Source organism: Cnephaeus nilssonii (assembly GCF_951640355.1).
Source record: "Cnephaeus nilssonii genome assembly, chromosome: 5".
NCBI lineage: Eukaryota > Metazoa > Chordata > Mammalia > Chiroptera > Vespertilionidae > Cnephaeus > Cnephaeus nilssonii.
This window is the reverse complement of record NC_137076.1, coordinates 26,325,193-26,343,633: the sequence shown is the minus strand read 5'-3', so window position 1 is coordinate 26,343,633 and position 18,441 is coordinate 26,325,193. Positions and strand designations below refer to the sequence as shown.

General features: G+C 40.8%; 2 protein-coding genes and 1 pseudogene across 3 annotated transcripts in view; all 3 read right to left on the bottom strand.

Moving 5' to 3' along the window:
• The window catches only part of LOC307098911 (olfactory receptor 7E178-like), a 945-nt pseudogene extending 527 nt beyond the window's left edge, over nucleotides 1–418 (bottom strand). The window contains exon 1 of the transcript in view: nucleotides 1–418. This exon is cut by the window's left edge and continues 527 nt beyond it. The product of the transcript in view is annotated as an olfactory receptor 7E178-like (transcript).
• The window catches only part of LOC307098912 (olfactory receptor 7E24-like), a gene marked incomplete at its 3' end in the record, with an annotated part of 280,559 nt that overhangs the window by 27,840 nt on the left and 234,278 nt on the right, over nucleotides 1–18,441 (bottom strand). The gene's annotated exons all lie outside the window — the stretch shown is intronic.
• Nucleotides 11,917–12,846, bottom strand: LOC307098924 (olfactory receptor 7E24-like; the record flags this gene model as incomplete). Its single annotated transcript, XM_079770061.1, has 1 exon — nucleotides 11,917–12,846. The coding sequence occupies one exon, from the start codon at nucleotides 12,844–12,846 to the stop codon at nucleotides 11,917–11,919; it is 930 nt and encodes a 309-aa protein (XP_079626187.1).

Sequence of the window (18,441 nt, the reverse complement as noted above, 5' to 3'; positions counted from 1 at the left end):
TGACCAGGTAGTGTAGGGGCTGACAAATGGCCACCAACCGGTCATAGGCCAGCACAGCCAGGAGTAGACTTTCCAAACATCCAAAAAGAAAAATAAAGGTAACCTGAGTTAGGCAGCCTGCATAGGTGTTGGATTTGCTGTGTGTCTGGAGGTTCAGCAGCATTTTGGGAACTGTAGTGGTGCTGAAACTGATGTCAGCCAAGGACAAATTGGAAAGGAAGAAGTACATAGGTGTGTGGAGGTGGGAGTCAGAGATGACAGCCAGGATAATGAGTAGGTTCCCGAACATGGTCACCAGGTACATGGACAGGAACAGCCCAAACAGAAGAAGCTGCAGTTCCTGATCATCTGAGAATCCCAGAAAAAAGAATTCTGAGTCACCTGTTCGATTCTGTGGTTCTATGCAGATAGGACACATTTTGAAAAAGAAGAGAGCGATAAATAAATGAAACAAGTGTAGAGGTGTCCATATTTTGGATCCAAGCAGTTCACAAATAGTTACACATGAGGACCACATACCCTCCTCGCTCATTACCTTCAGCAACATGTCTGAGTTGTTAACTCTTTTTAGAACCCTTTGTTTATTGGTGTCTGGGCTATTCATCTGTTTCTATAAACACTTTAGAGTAACTGGGTCAAAGAATATTAGAGAATAAAGGACATTTTGAGATAAAAAATCCATAAAAAGAACAAAATATCAGCCTTCTACTTTGAAGGAAAAAATATGGAATGAGAAATATTCTTTTATATGACAATCATCATTATATTTGAAAGACACTAAGAAACAGTTGAAAGTGTTTTATCTCATCCAAATGCAGTGTAAGAAAATTTCTTAATTTGGAATATAGTCTAGTAGTCCTAGAACCACATTAACTCTGTTATAACCTACCATAAAATGTTAATAATCAGATAGCATTTTTACATGGCAAATATCTTTCATTTTTTGTTTGTTTGTTTGTTTGTTTTATGATATCCATCTTCCTTGGAGATAAGTGCTCACTCAAATGTGTGAATTGTCTGACCAAAGTCCCCTCAAATAAAACTCATATATAAATATTTGGTCTTGGTAGACTACACATTTTGAAAAATATGTTTTTGTTAAATGCACAAAATCATACAGCATCACTGATCCTGAAGATGATAGTATTTTACAATGCACCAATGATTAAGTAATAACTAACTTTCATGAGTACTTTGTACTTACTTTTCTCTTGGAAATGTTATTTTCTATCAGTGATGCACAATCCAAGAGAAACATCTGAGATTGACTTTGCACTTTACTGTTTTGGTGTGTAGTGGATGGGTGCTTCTTAAATATGTCTCTAATCAGAAGCATTTGTGAAGGGTTGGTTTCTCATCAGAACCAACCCTCCAATGAACAGTTGAAAAACTTAGGACCAAACAAGGCCTTACACCTTAAGTTGGCTTCTTGTGCAGCTGAAGAGCTTTCCCAGTCAGTTCTTCCTCATAGGCAGACCGCATTTCTCCTAAACCAGTCCCTGAAGGCAACTCAGGTCAAAACAGAAGTATTACTTTGTCAAAATAGTTATTCCATTGTGTGACATGCTAGATCCCTTTGTATATAACTGATCATTTCCATTTTGTAATACTACCTAAACTTTAGATTCACTATATCATAAAAATTATTTTTGCATCAAAAACAGTTATGTACTTTGGAGGAAATCAAATGGGAAAAGAACAAAAACAGCTATTACAAACACCTGGTTAGCTTGCTCATCTGTAACAGGGGTATAGTAATTAAACTTATCTAATAGGATTGCTGTAAGAAATAACATTAAATTATAAATATAAATAACATTAAATTATAAATATAAAAAACATTAGTTATCAATGCTAAGTGATCATTATAATTACTTATCCATCTTTTAAAACTTAATGATTGGCTGGCCATAACCTAGAGCCAGTTAAATTAGAATTTCTACACATAAGTGCTTTGGGCATATTAACATGTAGCTAGGGTAGAGAATCATTGCCAGGCTATTAATAAATGTTGTATTAATGTTATCAATTATTATCAATAGTTTTTACCACGTGCTAGAGAACTCATACTTATTATTGGTAAATCTTAAGGGTATTTAGTGATCCCTGCCTAACCTTTCTCTGCACTTCAGTTTTCCAAAGGCAAACACTGTCATAAATTTGATGAATGCATTTTCCTTTCAATGTTTTTATAACGTTAGCTTTGAGCTTTGTACTCATAGCATTTTCCTGAAAACTTATCTAAATGCTCTCATGTTACTCATATTGTTCCCTGAGTTCTCATTTACCACAGCATTGCGTTTCAAGTCTCCCTGTGAAATACATACATCGATTTCAGCACTTTGAATGATGCTCAGTATTATCTGCAGAAAAACCTCATTTTATTTTTCAATTTTTTATTAAAACTGGGCTAAGAAAATTCTTAAACCCATCTCCTTATCGCATAAGTGAGAATTTTCTAAGGATATATTCAAAAAAGATAATTGGTTGAGTTATAAAATTAATGTGTGCAATTTTAATATTAATTACCGGGACACTTGCTTTCCCAATAGAAAAATCAGACAAAATCAACTACATGCCCTGATTGCCAACGTATAAAATTAGAAAGTTCCTTGAAGTCTGACTACCAATAGTCTTCATGATGGAGCCACCGGAAAATGCACATTTGTATAGGGAATGATGTTTTCATAGCTTGGTTTTACAAATATGCTGAGAAATGCATTACTATCCTTGGGAAACCCTATGATCCACAACATTCATGCAGTAAAGGTCCCTTCAAACCACAGATGAACTCACCAGATCCCAACAGAAGGACTTGGTGGTGGTGCCCTTGTTTGGAAAGAAACAATCATTGTGCCGCAGTGGAGGGGACAGAGCCCTGGTCTGGGAATCAGGAGGCCTGTGTCTGAGTCCCACACCTGTCACCCACCAAGTGAGATATGTGAGAAAATCTTTTCACCTCTCTGTACAAAGAAATGGGAGAATAACACCCATCTCTGGAAAATGTGTGACGCCCAATTGTCCTTAAATCTGATTGGAAGAGTGGGCTATTTGATGAAAATCATTCCCAGGAAAGGCTGAAAGACATTTTATTCTATGATATGGCAGAGAAAGGTAGAAGCCTATCCTGTCCCAGGTAATTTGTTCATGGAATGAGTGGAAATGCTGAAATGTGTCTCAGTCCACACAAAAAGATTTACTTCCCTTCTCTTCCTTCTCTTTCAATATTTTGTACTTTTATGAAAATCTCCACAATTTCTCTTTATATTTAAATGTTGTAGCCCTATCCTGTATGGCTCAGTGGATAGAGTGTTGGCCTGCTGATCAAAGGGTCCCAGGTTTGATTCAGGTCAAAGGCATGTATTCTGGTTGCAGGCTCCTCCCTGGGCCCAGGGCCTGGTCAGGATACATGCAGGAGGCAACTAATCAATGTGTTTCTCTCAAATAAATGTTTCCCTCTGTCTTCCACTCTCTCTAAAAGGTCAGTGAAAAATGCCCCTCTTCCCCCCCTCCCCCACCCCCCGGAGGATTAACAAAAGCAAAATGCCCTAGTCGGTTTGCCTTAGTGTATAGAGCTTCTGCCTACAGTCAAGGGCACATGCCCAGGTTGCAGGTTTAATACCCAGTTGGGGATGTGCAGGAGGCAGGTGATCAATGATTATCTCTAATCATTGAGGTTTCTATCTCACTCTTCCTTTCCCTTCCTCTCTGAAATCAATAAAATATAAAAATATTTATATTAAATGTTCTAGATACTATTAAATGGAAATGGATAGGTTTCTTAGAAAACCCATGACATAGATACATACAAATACTGTTTTATTTCTGCTGACCCCAGGAGGCATTGCTAAAAGGAGGGAAATTGCTGGAAAGAAAGCACTGGGTGTGTGGAAGCCTTGTCACCCACACTCTGTTTCTGAGACCCACGGAAGAGTCTATTCAATATTTAGCAGAGACTGTTGTTCTCTGCTAAGCAGAGGATAGGCCCTGGGGATCAGAAATGAATGCCACTCAGAGGTTTCCCTCTAGGTATTCAGATTCTACCCTTCTAAGGCCAAAATATCTGAAACGTTCCATACTGGTGCCCTCCCAGATGATTGTCCCAACTCCCCTGTTTGTCCTAATGATGAAAAAGAAATGCTCCTGACAGTGCCTTCTCCATCCATCGCCTCCACAGTACTCACTGTGCAGTTCCGTCTCTGCTGGAGTCTGACCAGGGAGTGGGAATCCACTGCCCCTGTCCTGCCTGGCAAGCAATGAAGGTTCAGGTTCCATCAAGACTGGCAGGACGTCAGACTTAGTCATGGGCTCCTGATGCAGTGGATGCGAGAGGAGAAGACTCAGATGTGAAGCCCCCTGGACTGAGACGGGAAGCTGAAGGGCTGGAGGCACAGCTGATTATCTACTGCTGCATGGCCCTGGGAGCTCAATGCACAGAGCTCATAATTAGTCTAATGGGTCCGGGTTATCCCAATCTCTGAGGACTTGCTGTCACTAATAGAAGAGGAAAAGGGATATACAGTTCTTAAAGTTTGGGGCCTTCCTCTTCTCAGGAGAAAGTTCCCTGTACTTCTCACTTCCAAGTTGCAGGAATTTTATAAATTTAAACAATTTTTTTCACTTGAAAAGCAGCAATGTGTGATTTGTATGCCTGCACATTCATTGAATGGACCATTCTATGGAGGGATAATTATGTTTTCTATACCAAGAATATGACATAATTTCTATTTTCTCTATTAATATTTATGACTCTAAAGAGAAACTTCCTCTTTTTTCCATAGTCCAGCTTTGGGGTTTTGGATTTTATATGTTGTGATGTGGTTTTTCTTTTGTTATTTAGAAAGACAATCAAAGTTCTACTTTTTCTGGGGAATTTATGCATATTGTGTAATTAGACAACAATCTATTTTGATATACCAAATTGACAATTTTCTTAAATCCTATCGGGGGTTTCACAGCTGTCAGTGTTCTGAATGTAGGGCTGTAGTCATCCCATCTTTTCTTTTTCTATTTTTTAAATTAAATTTGTTGGAGAGTGGAAATTTTTGAGCATGCTTCCCCCTAGATAACTTGGCCATTAAATCCCAGCTGCAACTAACAAAATGGCCTTGCAGGATAGATAATTGTTAGTTTTCTTGTGAACAGGATATCAGTAAGCCTTACAAGATAGACCACCTGTTAACTTTCCTGATAACGGGATGCAGTTAATTACTCCACCAGGCACCAGGACCCTGAAAATGACATGTTGACTTTACCTAAGAAATACTCCTTTGCTTTAAATTGTTTCAAATTGTTTGCTGTGTAAAAAAAAAACAGGAGGTAGTGAATGGGTATAAATATGGTCGGAAACAAAGCGTCTGGGCTTGGTGAAGAGAGCAGACAGATGGCCAGTTAATTAAAAATGTTCCCTAAATTTTAATTTGATCTGGACTCCAGTGGTCATTTACTCGCGTTCGCTCCACAACAAAATTGATTGGGGTGACATTGATTAACAAAAATTATATAGTTTTCAGTGTACAATTCTTTTTTTTAAATATATTTTTATTGATTCAGAGAAGAAGGTGGAGGGAGAGAAAGAAACATCAATGATGAGAATTATTGGTCGGCTGCCTCCTGCACGCCCCTTCTGTGGATTGAGCTCACACCCCAAGCATGTGACCCAAACCAGAATCAAACCCGGGACCTTTCAGTCTGCAGGCCAACACTCTATCCACTGAGCCAAACTGGCTAGAACTCAGTGTAAAATTCTATAATATATTACATGTATATTGTATTGTGTGCTCACAACCCCAAGTCAAGTCTCCTTTCATCACCTTTTATCCTGAAGCCCTTTATCCTCATCTACTGCCTGCCACACCCTTTTCCTTCTGGTAATCACCATTCTATTATCTGTGTCTATGAGGGGGTTTTTATGCTTAATCCCCTCACCTTTTTCACCCAGCCCCCCCCCCCAAACCCTTGCCCCCTGAAAGCTGTCAGTCTGTTGTCTGAATCTATTTCCATTTTGTTACTTTATTTTGCTCATTAGATTCCACAAAAATTGAAATTATATGGTAGTTTGCTTTCTCTGACTGGCCTATTTCACATAGCATAATACTCTCCAGGTTAAAAAATGTATAATAAATACAAAATAAAAGAAAAAACTTTAAAAAAATATTCTCCAGGTTCATCCATTCTGTCATAAGAGGTAAAACTTCCTTTTTCCTTTTCTTAAAACCTCAAAAACTGTATGTTTTTATTAATTTTAGAGAGAGACACACTAAAGAGTGAGAGAGACATTGATGTGAGACACATCAGTTGGTTGCCTCAGGCATGCACCCTGACCGGGGACTGAGTCCACACCCTAGGTATGGGACGTGACCTTGCAACCTTTTGGTGTATGGGGCAATGCTCCAACCAACTCAATCACACAGCTATGGCAAATTTTCTTTTGGTTTATGGCCTTTATTATGCTGAGGTGTGTTTCCTCTATTCCCATATTACTGAGTTTTTATCATGAAAGGGTGCTGCATTATATAAAATGCGTTTTCTGCGCCTATTGATATGATGATGCAGTTTTTACCCTTCATTCTGTTTATGTGGTGTCCCAGCTTTATTGACTTGTGACTGTTGTACCAACCTTGCATCCCTGGAATAAATTCCACTTAATTAGAGTGCATAATCTTTTTAATGTGTCTCTGGATTCCATTTGCTAATATTTTGTTGAGAAATTTAACATCTATGTTCATCAGGGATATTGGCAATAATTTTCATTCGTTGTACAGTCTTTATCTGGATTTGGAATCAGGATAATGCTGGCCTCTTTAAATGAGCTAGGGAATCTTCTCTTTTCTTGAATTTTTTGGAATTGTTTGAGAAGAATAGGTTTTAGTTCTTCTTTAGATGGTTGGTAAAATTCACCTGTGACATAATCTGGTCCAGGACTTTTGTTTGTTGGGAGTTTTTGGTTACTGCTTCAATTGCATTAGTTGCAATCTGTCTATTCAGATTTTTTTCCTGATTCAGTTTTGGAAAATTGTACATTTCTAGGAATGTGTTCATGTCATCCAGATTGTTTTATTTGTTGGGATATACAGTGAGTGGCCAGATTATTGTGACCACCCCATCAGTACTTCGTTGGACCACCTTTTGCTTTCAATACTGCAGCGATTCTTCATAGCATTGACTCCTAAAGATGTTGAAAGGTGATGCGAGGAATCTGACAGCATGCCTGATGAAGAGCGCTATCCAGTTCTGTGAGATTTGATGGTTGTGGAACCAGCTGCCTATTGGCTCTTTTAACTTTGTCCCACAAATGTTCAATTGGATTGAGATCTGGTGATTGTGGGGGCCACTAAGCAAGGTAAAGTCTCCCTCGTGTTCTTGAAACCACTCATGCACAATAGGAGCACCATGGCATGGTACATTGTCTTGTTGGAAGAAGCCATCTACATTGGCATACACCATCAACATGATAGGATGAACTTGATCAGCAACGATACTTAGGTATGTTGTGCTATTCAGACGTTATTCCACATGAATTAAAGGGCATAAAGCATGCCAGGAAAACATGAAGCAAACCATAAAATTGCCCCAACCAGTTTGAAGGGTTGTACTCGTGCATATGGGGTACATGCTTTCATGCTGTTTCCATGAAATTCTCACTCTGCCATCTGCATGATGCAACTGGAAATGTGATTCATCGGACCACATGACGTTTTGCCAATGCTCAAGTGTCCAATCTTTGTGTTCCTGGGTGAATTGGAGACATTTTATCTTGGTAACTGCAGACAGCAAAGGTGTTCGAACAGGCCTTCAGCTTCCATATCCCATACGATGCAGTGTACGCCTAATTTGCCTACAAACATCAGGTGATCATAATAATCTATCCACTCAGTATAGTTGTTCATGCTATTTTCTTAGTATACCTTGTATTTATGTGGAGTAAGTTACTATGTCTCCTCTTTAATTTCTGATTTTCTTTATTTGGGTCCTCTCTTTATTTCTTGATAAGTCTCATTAAAAGTTTGTCAATCTTGTTTATCTTTAAAAAAAACCACAGCTCTTGGTGTCATTGATCTTTTGTATTTTTTTAGACTCTATGTATTTCTGCTCTAATCTATATTATTTCATTTCTTTTACTCACTTTGGGCTTTGCTTTTTGTTCTTTTTCTAATTCCTGTAGTAAAGTTAGATTGTTTATTTCAGATTTTTCTTTTTTCTTGAGATAGGTCTGTAATGCTATGAATTATGTCTCTTTTGCTGTTTGTTTCCAGGTATCTTTTTATTTACTTCCTGATCTCACTGTTAAACCATTCATTGTTTAGTAACATTATTTAGTATCCATATCTTTCTTTGTTTTTCTATTTTTTTTTCATTGTGATTAATTTCTAGTTTTATACCATTATGGTCAGAGAAGATGCTTGATATGATATCAAACTTCTTATATTTATTGAGAAATCTTTTGTTTGTTGGGAGTTCTTTTTGTTACTGCTTTAATTTCATTAGCTGTAATCTGTCTATTCAGATTTTTTTTCCTGATTCAGTTTTGGAGATTGTATGTTTGTAGAAATGTGTTCCAAATGCACCAAATTTTAAACATTTTTATACAGTAAAGGCCTTTTTAAAAAATAAATCTTTATTTTTAAAAGTATTGCATATGTCCCTTTTTCCCCCCATTGCACAACCCCACCCCCAAGACTTCACCACCCTATTGTCTGTGTCTGTGGGTTATGCATATACACAAATGAGTTCATTGGTTGATCTATTCCCCTCCCCACACTTGGTGCGCCGCCCCCCCACCCCCCCCCCCCCATTCCACTCTCTCCTGCCTTCCCTCTGAGGTTTGACAATCCAACTGCATTCAGTCATATATACATCCAGATAGTCTCTGAAGGCTAGCTTCTAGCTCAGGGTAGGCAAGTGAAATGAACAATCCAAGGACAGGGGAGAGGCTTAGGGGTTTCTGATTTCACAATCCAGCTCTTGGGTCCACTGGCAGTTACATCTTCTTGACGAACTCCTCCAACAGACCCAATCACCAGTGTTTTTAGAACGCCCAGGGCATTCCAATAAAATCCACAATTGAAATCCAGTGAATTTTATCCTCAGAAATTACCTGAGTACATATATTTGACAGATGCAAATGTGTGTGGAAAATACTCTAAAACTATGGGGAAATATATAAAGTTTAAGTATACACTAAGAGAATTGTGCATTTCGAGGAAACCAAGATGGCGGCATAGGTAAGCAGCTAAACTGCTGGCTTGTACAACAACTTCAAAACTACAACTAAAAGACACAATGGACATCATCCAGAACCACAGAAAGCTGGCTGAGTGGAAATTCTACAACCAGAAGGAAAGAGAAAAGTTCACGGAGAATCAGAGGAGCTGCAAAGGGCTGAGGTATGGAGACATGCACACAGAGAGGAAGGGCAGCTGAGTACCTGGCTGGCTTTCTCTGGCGGGAGAGGGAAGGAAGCTCCCGACTGCACTGAACCCCAGTTCCAGGCAAAACCCAGGCTCATACGGGGGACTCTGGACTGTCAGGTAGAGAGAAAACCACATGGAGACTCAGAGACTAGGGGAAGCCATGGTGGGCAGTGGTCTGGAGGCGCGCGTGCGAGTGCGCAAACAGAGGGCTGACTGCTGAGGTTGCCACTGGCTTTTCCTAGTGGGAGGGAGTCAGAAACTCCCAACTGCACTGAGCCCCAGTTCCTACTGCACTGAACCCCAGTTCCGGGTGAACCCATGGGGACCCAGGCTCTTACGGAGGGAATCTGGACTGTCAGGTGGAAACTTAGGGGAGCCGCGGAAGGTGGAGGTCTGAAGGCGCACGTGCAAGTGTGCGCAGAGAGGACTGACTGCTGAGTGTGCCGCTGGCTTTCTCTAGCTGGAGGGAACCAGAAGCTCCTGACTGTGCTAAAGTCCAGTTCAAGGTGAGAATCTGGGAATCCAGATTCATTGGGGGAGACTGTCTGGCAGAGGGCGAAACTCATTGGACTGTCTGGCAGCGGGTGAAACTCGAGGGCAGCTTTCTCTCAGAGGTGCTTGAAGCGATTACCAAGGGACACTGAGACCCAGGGGCCTCATCGGGCAGGGCTGACGGGAAGCCAAGACTGTCTGCTCAGCCCTGAGACTCCGCCCCATCCAAGCTGAGCACAGAGGCTTTAGCAGTTTTGTAAGTCTGGTCTCATAAGGCTGTCTCCAGCACAGAAGTTCTCCCGGAGTAGACACAGCTGATCCTCACAGCCAATTGGCCTGGAGGTCAATTCCTCCCAGTGATACCAACAACAATCAAGACTTAACTACAACAAGGCTGTACACACAGTCCACAAAGGGGTGCACCAAGAGTGTCCACCTCAGGAAACTGGGGAGGCCGACCCTCTGGGCCATTTAGGAAACCGAGCACACAAAGCTACCCTACCAACCCAGGGAAGCAGTGAAAATGCGGAACCAAAGAAACAGATCACAAACGAAAGAAATGGAGGAAAACAAATGACTGGATATAGAATTCAAAACCACGGTTATAAGGTTTTTTAAGAATTTCCTAGAAATGGCCAATAAATTTAGCAAGATCCTCGAGGATATGAAAAAGGACCAACTAGAAATCAAACATACACTGACTGAAATAAAAAATATTATACAGAGACCCGACAGTAGACTAGAGGAACGCAAGAATCAAGTCAAAGATTTGAAATACAAAGAATCAAAAAACACTCAACCAGAAAAGCAAAAAGAAAAAAGAATCCAAAAATTTGAAGATACTCTAAGAAGCCTCTGGGACAACTTCAAGCGTACCAACATCAGAATTATGAGGGTGACACAAGAAGAGAAAGAGCAAGATACTGAAAACATATTTGAAGAAATAATGACTGAAAACTTCCCCCACCTGGTGAAAGAAATAGACTTACAAGTCCAGGAAGCACACAGAACCCCAAACAAAAGGAATCCAAAGAGGACCACACCAAGACACATCATAATTAAAATGCCAAGAGCAAAAGACAAAGCGAGAATATTAAAAGCAGCAAGAGAAAAACAGTTAATTACCTACAAGGGAGCACCCATACGATTGTCCGCTGATTTCTCAACAGAAACTATTCAGGCCAGACGGGAGTGGCAAGAAATATTCAAAGTGATGAATAGCAAGAACCTACAACCAAGATTACTTTACCCAGCAAAGTCATTCAGAATTGAAGGTCAGATAAAGACCTTCACAAATAAGAAAAAGCTAAAGGAGTTCATCACGACCAAACCAGTATTATACGAAATGCTGAAAGGTATTCTTTAAGAAGAGGAAGAAGAAGAAAAAGGTAAAGATAAAAATTATGAACAACAAATACACATCTATCAACAAGTGGATCTAAAAATCAAGTGAATTAAAAATCTGAGGAACAGAATAAACTGATGAATATAATAGAATCAGGGACATAGAAAGGGAGTGGACTGATAATTCTCGGGAGGAAAGGGGTGTGGGGGGTGCGGGAAGAAACTGGACAAAAATCATAAACCTATGGATGAGGACAGCTGGGGGAAGGTAAGGGCAGAGGGTGGGGTGGGAACCGGGTGGAGAAGAGCTATGGGGGGGGGGGGGGAGGAGAAACAATTGTAATAATCTGAACAATAAAGATTTATTAAATTAAAAAAAGAAGAAGACCAAAAAAAAAAAAGAATTGTGCATTTCACCTGGATATCAGAATCAATTAGGAGAACCTCTCATTCATTTATCACGATGTACAAAGGATCGCAAGACACTCTGCTAATACAATTAAAGACAAATCAAAAGATGTAAAGTTTATACATGAAGCATGGAGAGGAATAAAAACTATGAGACAAAAAAAGAATGTGACCAAGGAAAGAGCATTCACTGGTCTACATGTTTGGTTTCGTTAGTTTTACCAATCATACTCCAAAAAGGACTGCAGAGATATTCACATTAGACTCTTCTGCTGTAGAGCCTCCATAGGGCACTCTTAATGTCCCTGTTCCTCATGCTGTAAATGAAAGGGTTCAACATGGGGGTGACTATAGTGTACATGACTGAGGCCACCACGACCTTCCTGGGGGAAGGCAACAGTGCTGATCCAAGGTAACTTCCAATAGCTGTTCCATAAAATAAGCAAACAACTGACAGGTGAGAACCACAGGTGGAGAAGGCTTTATACTTCCCACCTATTGCTGGAACTCTCAGAATGGAGGAAACAATTTTATAGTAAGAGCAAAAGATCCCCACGACTGGAACACCACCAAAGATGGAGCCAACAAAATACATGAATATGTCATTGGTGATGGTGTCAGAGCAGGCAAGATGAAGGAGTTGAGAAGGATCACAGAAGAAATTAGACATTTTTACATCCTTGAAGCAGGTAAACTGTAATACAATCAAATTGTGCACCTGGGAGTCCAAAAGGCTGATGAAAAATGACACCAAAACTAAGAAGCAACAGAGGCGTGGGTTCATGATGGCTGAGTAGTGCAGAGGGTGACAGATGGCCACAAACCGATCATAGGCCATAACACTCAAAAGCATGTCATCCATACATGCAAAAAGGATCAAAAAAGACATCTGTGTCAGGCAGCCCCCATAGGAGATGACTCTGCTGTGAGTCTGGATGCCCACAATCATCTTTGGAACAGTGGTAGAAATGAAGCAGATGTCAGTCAAGGACAGGTTGCAGAGGAAGAAGTACATGGGGGTGTGCAGGTGGGAATCAGAGCTGACAGTCAGGATGATGAGCATGTTCCCCAACACGGCTACCAGGTACATGGACAGGAAGAGCCCCAAGAGCAGAGGCTGCAGTTCCAGGTCATCTGAGAGACCCAGGAGGAAGAATTCTGAGACACGTGTTAGATTCTTGAGTTCCATGGAGCTGAGACACTTCCTAAAAAAGGAAAGATGCTTAGAGTAATGAAACAACTAAACAGGCAACCAGTGCTGAGTCTATACCTTGGATTCAGTCAAATCAAAATAAAGCATTTATACTTAAGGAGCGGTGGCAAACTCATTACCTCATAGGAATTTTTCCTCATTGATTTCTTGGGTATTAACCTGTTTCTATATCTACCTATTTTAGAGACACTAAAGTTAATAGAGTTAATAAAGTCATGAACACAGTAAATATTTGTTTCCTCCTGAAGGAAATATATGAAATAAGAAATATCTTTCTCCCTTGAAAGAAATCACTCCAGCACTGGCAGTAGCTCAGTTGGTTACAGAGTCATCTTGATACACCAAGGTTGTAGGTTCAATCCCTACTCAGGACACATACAAGAGTCAACCAATGATTTCTTAAAGAAGTGGAACAACAAATTAATGTTTCGCTCTCTCCCTTATTCTCTCTCTAAAATCAATCAATAAGAAAAAAGATGGTGGCTGGCAGGACAGAGGTGAGGGAGAGAAGTGAGTGAGTGAGGGTATGAAAGGAGAGTATGTGGATGTGTGTGTTGTGTATGCGCGTGAGTGAGGGACAGTTAAATCTCACAGGAACAGCAGGAGCTCTCAGACCAGACTCTCTTGGACAAAGAGAGACTACTACCACTGTGGGCACTCCCTGGACTGCAGGACTTGGGCACGGAGCCCATGCCATCTTGAAGGGGACAGCGGCCTTTTCTAGGAACTTACCAGCATCACCACCCAGGCAGGACATTGACACTGCCCACAACCCAGCAGCCACTCCAGCCAAAACCCTGCTACCCCAGCTGCAGACCCGCAGACCCCAGGACCTCCACCTCCAAAGGTGCACCGTTCCCACAGCAGTAAGTGCATCTTCTCCCTCCCCAGAGGCAGAACTCCAGACACCACTTTCATGCATTTCCAGCCACGCAGGCATCCAGGGCACACCACTCTGTAGGCAGCGCCTGGGAGCCACTGGGAGCCCCTGCTGGATGTGATTCTGTACAGACAAGGGCGCACTGCCCCTCAGTAGAAATTCTGAATTTCCTCTGCCTGAATAACTCTCTGCAGACACCCCAGCTGTGTAAATTCAGCACCAGTGCCCCACAAAGTGCATCAGAGCTCTGCGCCGGCAAACTCTCCACCACAGAAGAGCACATTTCCAAAGGGCAGGCACCCTGGGCCCATATATCCACAAGGTTTCTGGGGAGCTGCTTTGAGCCCCTGCTGGGTGTGATTCTGTACAGACAAGGATGCGCTGCCCCACAGTAGAAACTCTGAATTCCCTCCTCCTGAATAACTGCCCACATACACCCCAGCTGCTTAACTTCATTGCCAGGCCCCTCAAAGTGCATCAGAGCTCTGCACCTGCAAACTCACAATAGCATAAAACTGTAAATCAACTACAATAAAAGCAATCCAAAAAAATCAAACACATGGAGACTAAATAACATGCTATTAAACAATGACTGAGTTACCAAAGAGATCAAAGAAGAAATAAAAACATCATGGCAACAAATGACAAGAAACAGTGGACAAACAGGGACACACTCCCCCTGGCAGTCGAAATTCTGAATTCACTCATCCTGGATACCTGCCCACAGATGCCTCAATTACACAGCTTCAGTGCCAGGGCCCTTCAGAGTACTTCAGTGCCCCTCGCTGGCAAATGCACGATGGGTGCACCTGTGATCCTCCACTGGGAGCGTGCGCATATCCACCACAGGTGCAGCAGCAAAAGCTGAGTCTGCCCACCCACAACTACATAACTCTGGACACCACAGCCATGCCTTTCCAGAATGCAGGCCTCCTGAGACCCATCACCCCAACAGATGGTACCTGGGTGCCACTGTGAGTCCCCGCTGGGCATGCGTGATTTCAATCAAGGACACATACAGCAAAAATTGGGACACCATCCTCCACGGCTACTGACTTCTAGACACCACAGTTGTGCCTTTCCAGCTCGCAGGCCTACATTAAGAGAAACCAAATAGCTCAAGTAGGGAGCTACACTAGATCACCAAGCCCAGGTGACCTGAGAGATCACACCAGTTTCACCATCCCCAAAAGAACCTGAGTATCAAACCAATCGGACCTACAATTAAAACATTACAGAAAAACATGGGAAGACAGAAAAGCAATCCCCAAAGGAAATAAAAAGATGAATCACCAGAAAGGGAGTTAAATGAAATTGAGGCTAGCAGCATATCAGAGAAAGAATTCAGATTAATGGCTATAAGGATGTTTAAACGGCTGGATGACAAATACACACAACTCAATGACAAATACACATAACTCAATGAGAACTATAAGTAGCTGAATGAGAATGCCACCAACATGAAAAGGAACCAAGAGGAGATGAAGAACGACATAGCTGCAAAAAAGAACACAATGGAAGGCTTAAACAGTAGACTAGAAGATGCTGAGGACCACATCAGCGAATTAGAAGACAAGGTAGGAAAAAACACACAAACACAGCAGCAACTAGAAAGAAGACTTAAAAAGCAAGAGGAGAGCCTAAGGGAGTTTTGGGACAACACAAAATGAAACAACATTCACATAATAGGGGTACCAGAAGGAGAGGAAGAGAAGCAAGTAGTAGAAAACCTGTTTGAAGAAATAATGACAGAAAACTTCGCTGATATTTGCAAAAAAAAAAAAAAAAACTATGCAAGTCCAAGAAGTACATAGAGTTCCAAACAAGTTGAACCGCAAAAGACTGACACCAAGACACATCATAATTAAATTGGCGAACACCTTTATTTCCCTTGTCTTTGAGGTCAAGTTCATAAAATGTCTTCTATGGCCAAGGTCCATAGGTTTTCTTCTATGTAATTATTGTTTGGGGTCTTATATTTAGGTCTTTGATCCATTTTAAATTCACTTTTGTACATAGGGACAAAATGTAATTCAGTTTAATTCATTTGCATGTGGCTTTTCAGTTTTCCCAACAACATTTATCAAGGAAACTATCTTTATTCCATCCTATGTTTCAAACTCCTTTGCCAAAAATTATCTGTCCATATATAGACTGATACATCCAGTATGGAATCCAGTCCTCAAAAAAATTAAGAATAGAGCTACCAGACGACCCAGCAATCCCTGTCCTGGGTATATAACTAAAAACTCAAAATCATGTAAAAATCGGTGCACAATGAATTTTACTACTAGTTGTCTAAATTTTTCTCCAATAAAAAAAAAATAAATTACCTGCTCTTATTGCTGAGATGTAGAACCAGGATGCCCCAAAATCTGTCTAGTAATAGTCATTTCATGACAGATCACATGAAATTCTCAACTTGTAGAGGAAATAATGCTTGCATATCTTAGATTTCCTAAGAGAAATGGAAAAACCATTACTATTTATAGAAAGCCCCTATAAACCACAATATATATTCCAGAAGGACCCTTCTGAATCACTTAGTCCATCCCGTTATTCACAGATGACCTCACTGAGTCCTAGTAGGAGAAATCAATTATTTTGCCTCTGTTTCCTCATCTTAGACAAAACAAACTTGAGAAAAAATATATTTGTTCAGGTCTAGTGGATGGGAGAGAGTCTGGGCCAGGAGTCAGGAGATGAAAGTTTGAGTCCCACATCTTTCACACTGTAAATTTAGAGTGTGTGCAAATATCTCAACCTCTCCCTGATAGCATTTTTTACCTACAAATGGGGAGACTAATACCCCCAGAAGTTTGGCAATTAATATATTCAGCTATTGCATTTTAATCAGAATTAAAGTACTCTTGCAATAGCAGGATATTGATATATTTAATCTCAAGAAATATTTAATGACTTTTATTTAATTACATGGCAGAGAGGCCAAAGCCTTCCTTGTCCCAGGGGACTTGAACAGGGATGACTTCGCATCCTAAATGTGAAATCCTAAAAGTGTCTCAGTCCATGAAGTAAGATTGATCCTCTCCTTTCCCGTACTTTGAAATTGTTCCATACTTAAAATTGCCAGAATGTTTTGGCAATTGAATTATGTATGTCTTATAAACAGAAAATAATAGGTGCCTAGGAAGTTCATGTCAGAGATATACATAGTCCCTATAGCATCGTGTCTCTAGTCCTATGGAATACTCCTGAATGGGATGAAAGGACAGGCAGAAAAGCAGCCAGTGGGTGGAAGCCTTTTTGCCTACTCTGTGCTGGTGTAAACTAAGGATCTAGTTAATGTTTAACAGGGATTTTTTTGTTTTTGTAGGCTACTCTGTGCCAAAGACAGGATAGGCTCTGAGGAATCACAAATTAATGAGATTCAGTCATTTCCCTCCATTCACTCAGTATCTACTTGTACAAGGACTAAATAAAATGTCCTGTCAGAGCCCTAGCTGCTTTGGCTCAGTGGATAGAGTGTCAGCCTGTGGACTGAAGGGCGCCAGGTTCCATTCCAGTCAAGGGCACATGTCAGGGTTGCAGGCTTGATCCCCAGTAGAGGGTGTGCAGGAGGCAGCCAATAAATGATTCTTTCTCATCATTGATGTTTCTAACTCTCCCTCTTCTTTCCTCTCTGAAATCAATAGAAATATTTTTTTAAATGTCCTATCAGAGATCCAGATAAGTTCATACCTTCAAATCACAGGATATTTTAATCAAAGTACATAAAGCTAGCCTGATGATATTAATAATGATATTTGAAATGTATTTTTCCTTTCTCTAGTATATTCATCACATATATAATCGCATATGTACTTTCCACTATATTGAGTTCACTCCTATTTTACCACATAACCAAGTGCAAGTTATATTTGTTCATTTGTAAAATGATGATCATGTGCATTCCTCTTTGTTGCGGAGAGATTATGCAGATGAAATGAAACAAGCTCTCCGACACTCAGCTCAGAGCCTGGCTCTTAGGAAGTCCTTGGTGACCATTCATAGTATCTGGTTTACTGTCTTCATCCTCCTCCTCATCATCATCATCAACACCTCATATTTTGGAGTACTTAGGGAACGGTTCTTGTTATTTATTTATTTATTTATTTATTTATTTATTTATTTATGGTTAATGCTAAATCAAAGATATTTTTCTATTGATTTTTAGAGAGATGAAAGGGAGAGGGATAGACAGAGAGAAACATTGACGTGAGAGAGACACATCGATTGGTTGCCTTCTGCAAACACGCCAATCAGGGCCAGGGAACCTGCAAGCAAGGTACATGCCCTTGACCAGAATCGAACCCAGGACCCTTCAGTTTACAGGCCAGCGCTCTTTCCACTGTTATCCCAAACCTTCTAGCGCTCAGGGGACAGTTTAGAGAGGCCTGTTTCCTGCATCATGGGGGTCAATTCTATGGGAATTAAAACTATTGTAAGAGAAAAGCAGAATTCTGAATAAAAGTCCTTGGACTCCCACCAGAGCTAAAAACATAAACTTCATAGTGCTTGGAATAGAAACTGCATTTTGGTGCCCTACCACCCGTCTACCCCAAATGTCCTGCTTGTCCTGACAATAAGCAAACAGTGCTCCCCAGCCCCTCTCCCTCCACTGTCTCCCATGGCACTCACTGGGCTGGGCTGCCATTCTGCTGGTGCATGACCAAGGAGGGCCAGTCCTCCTC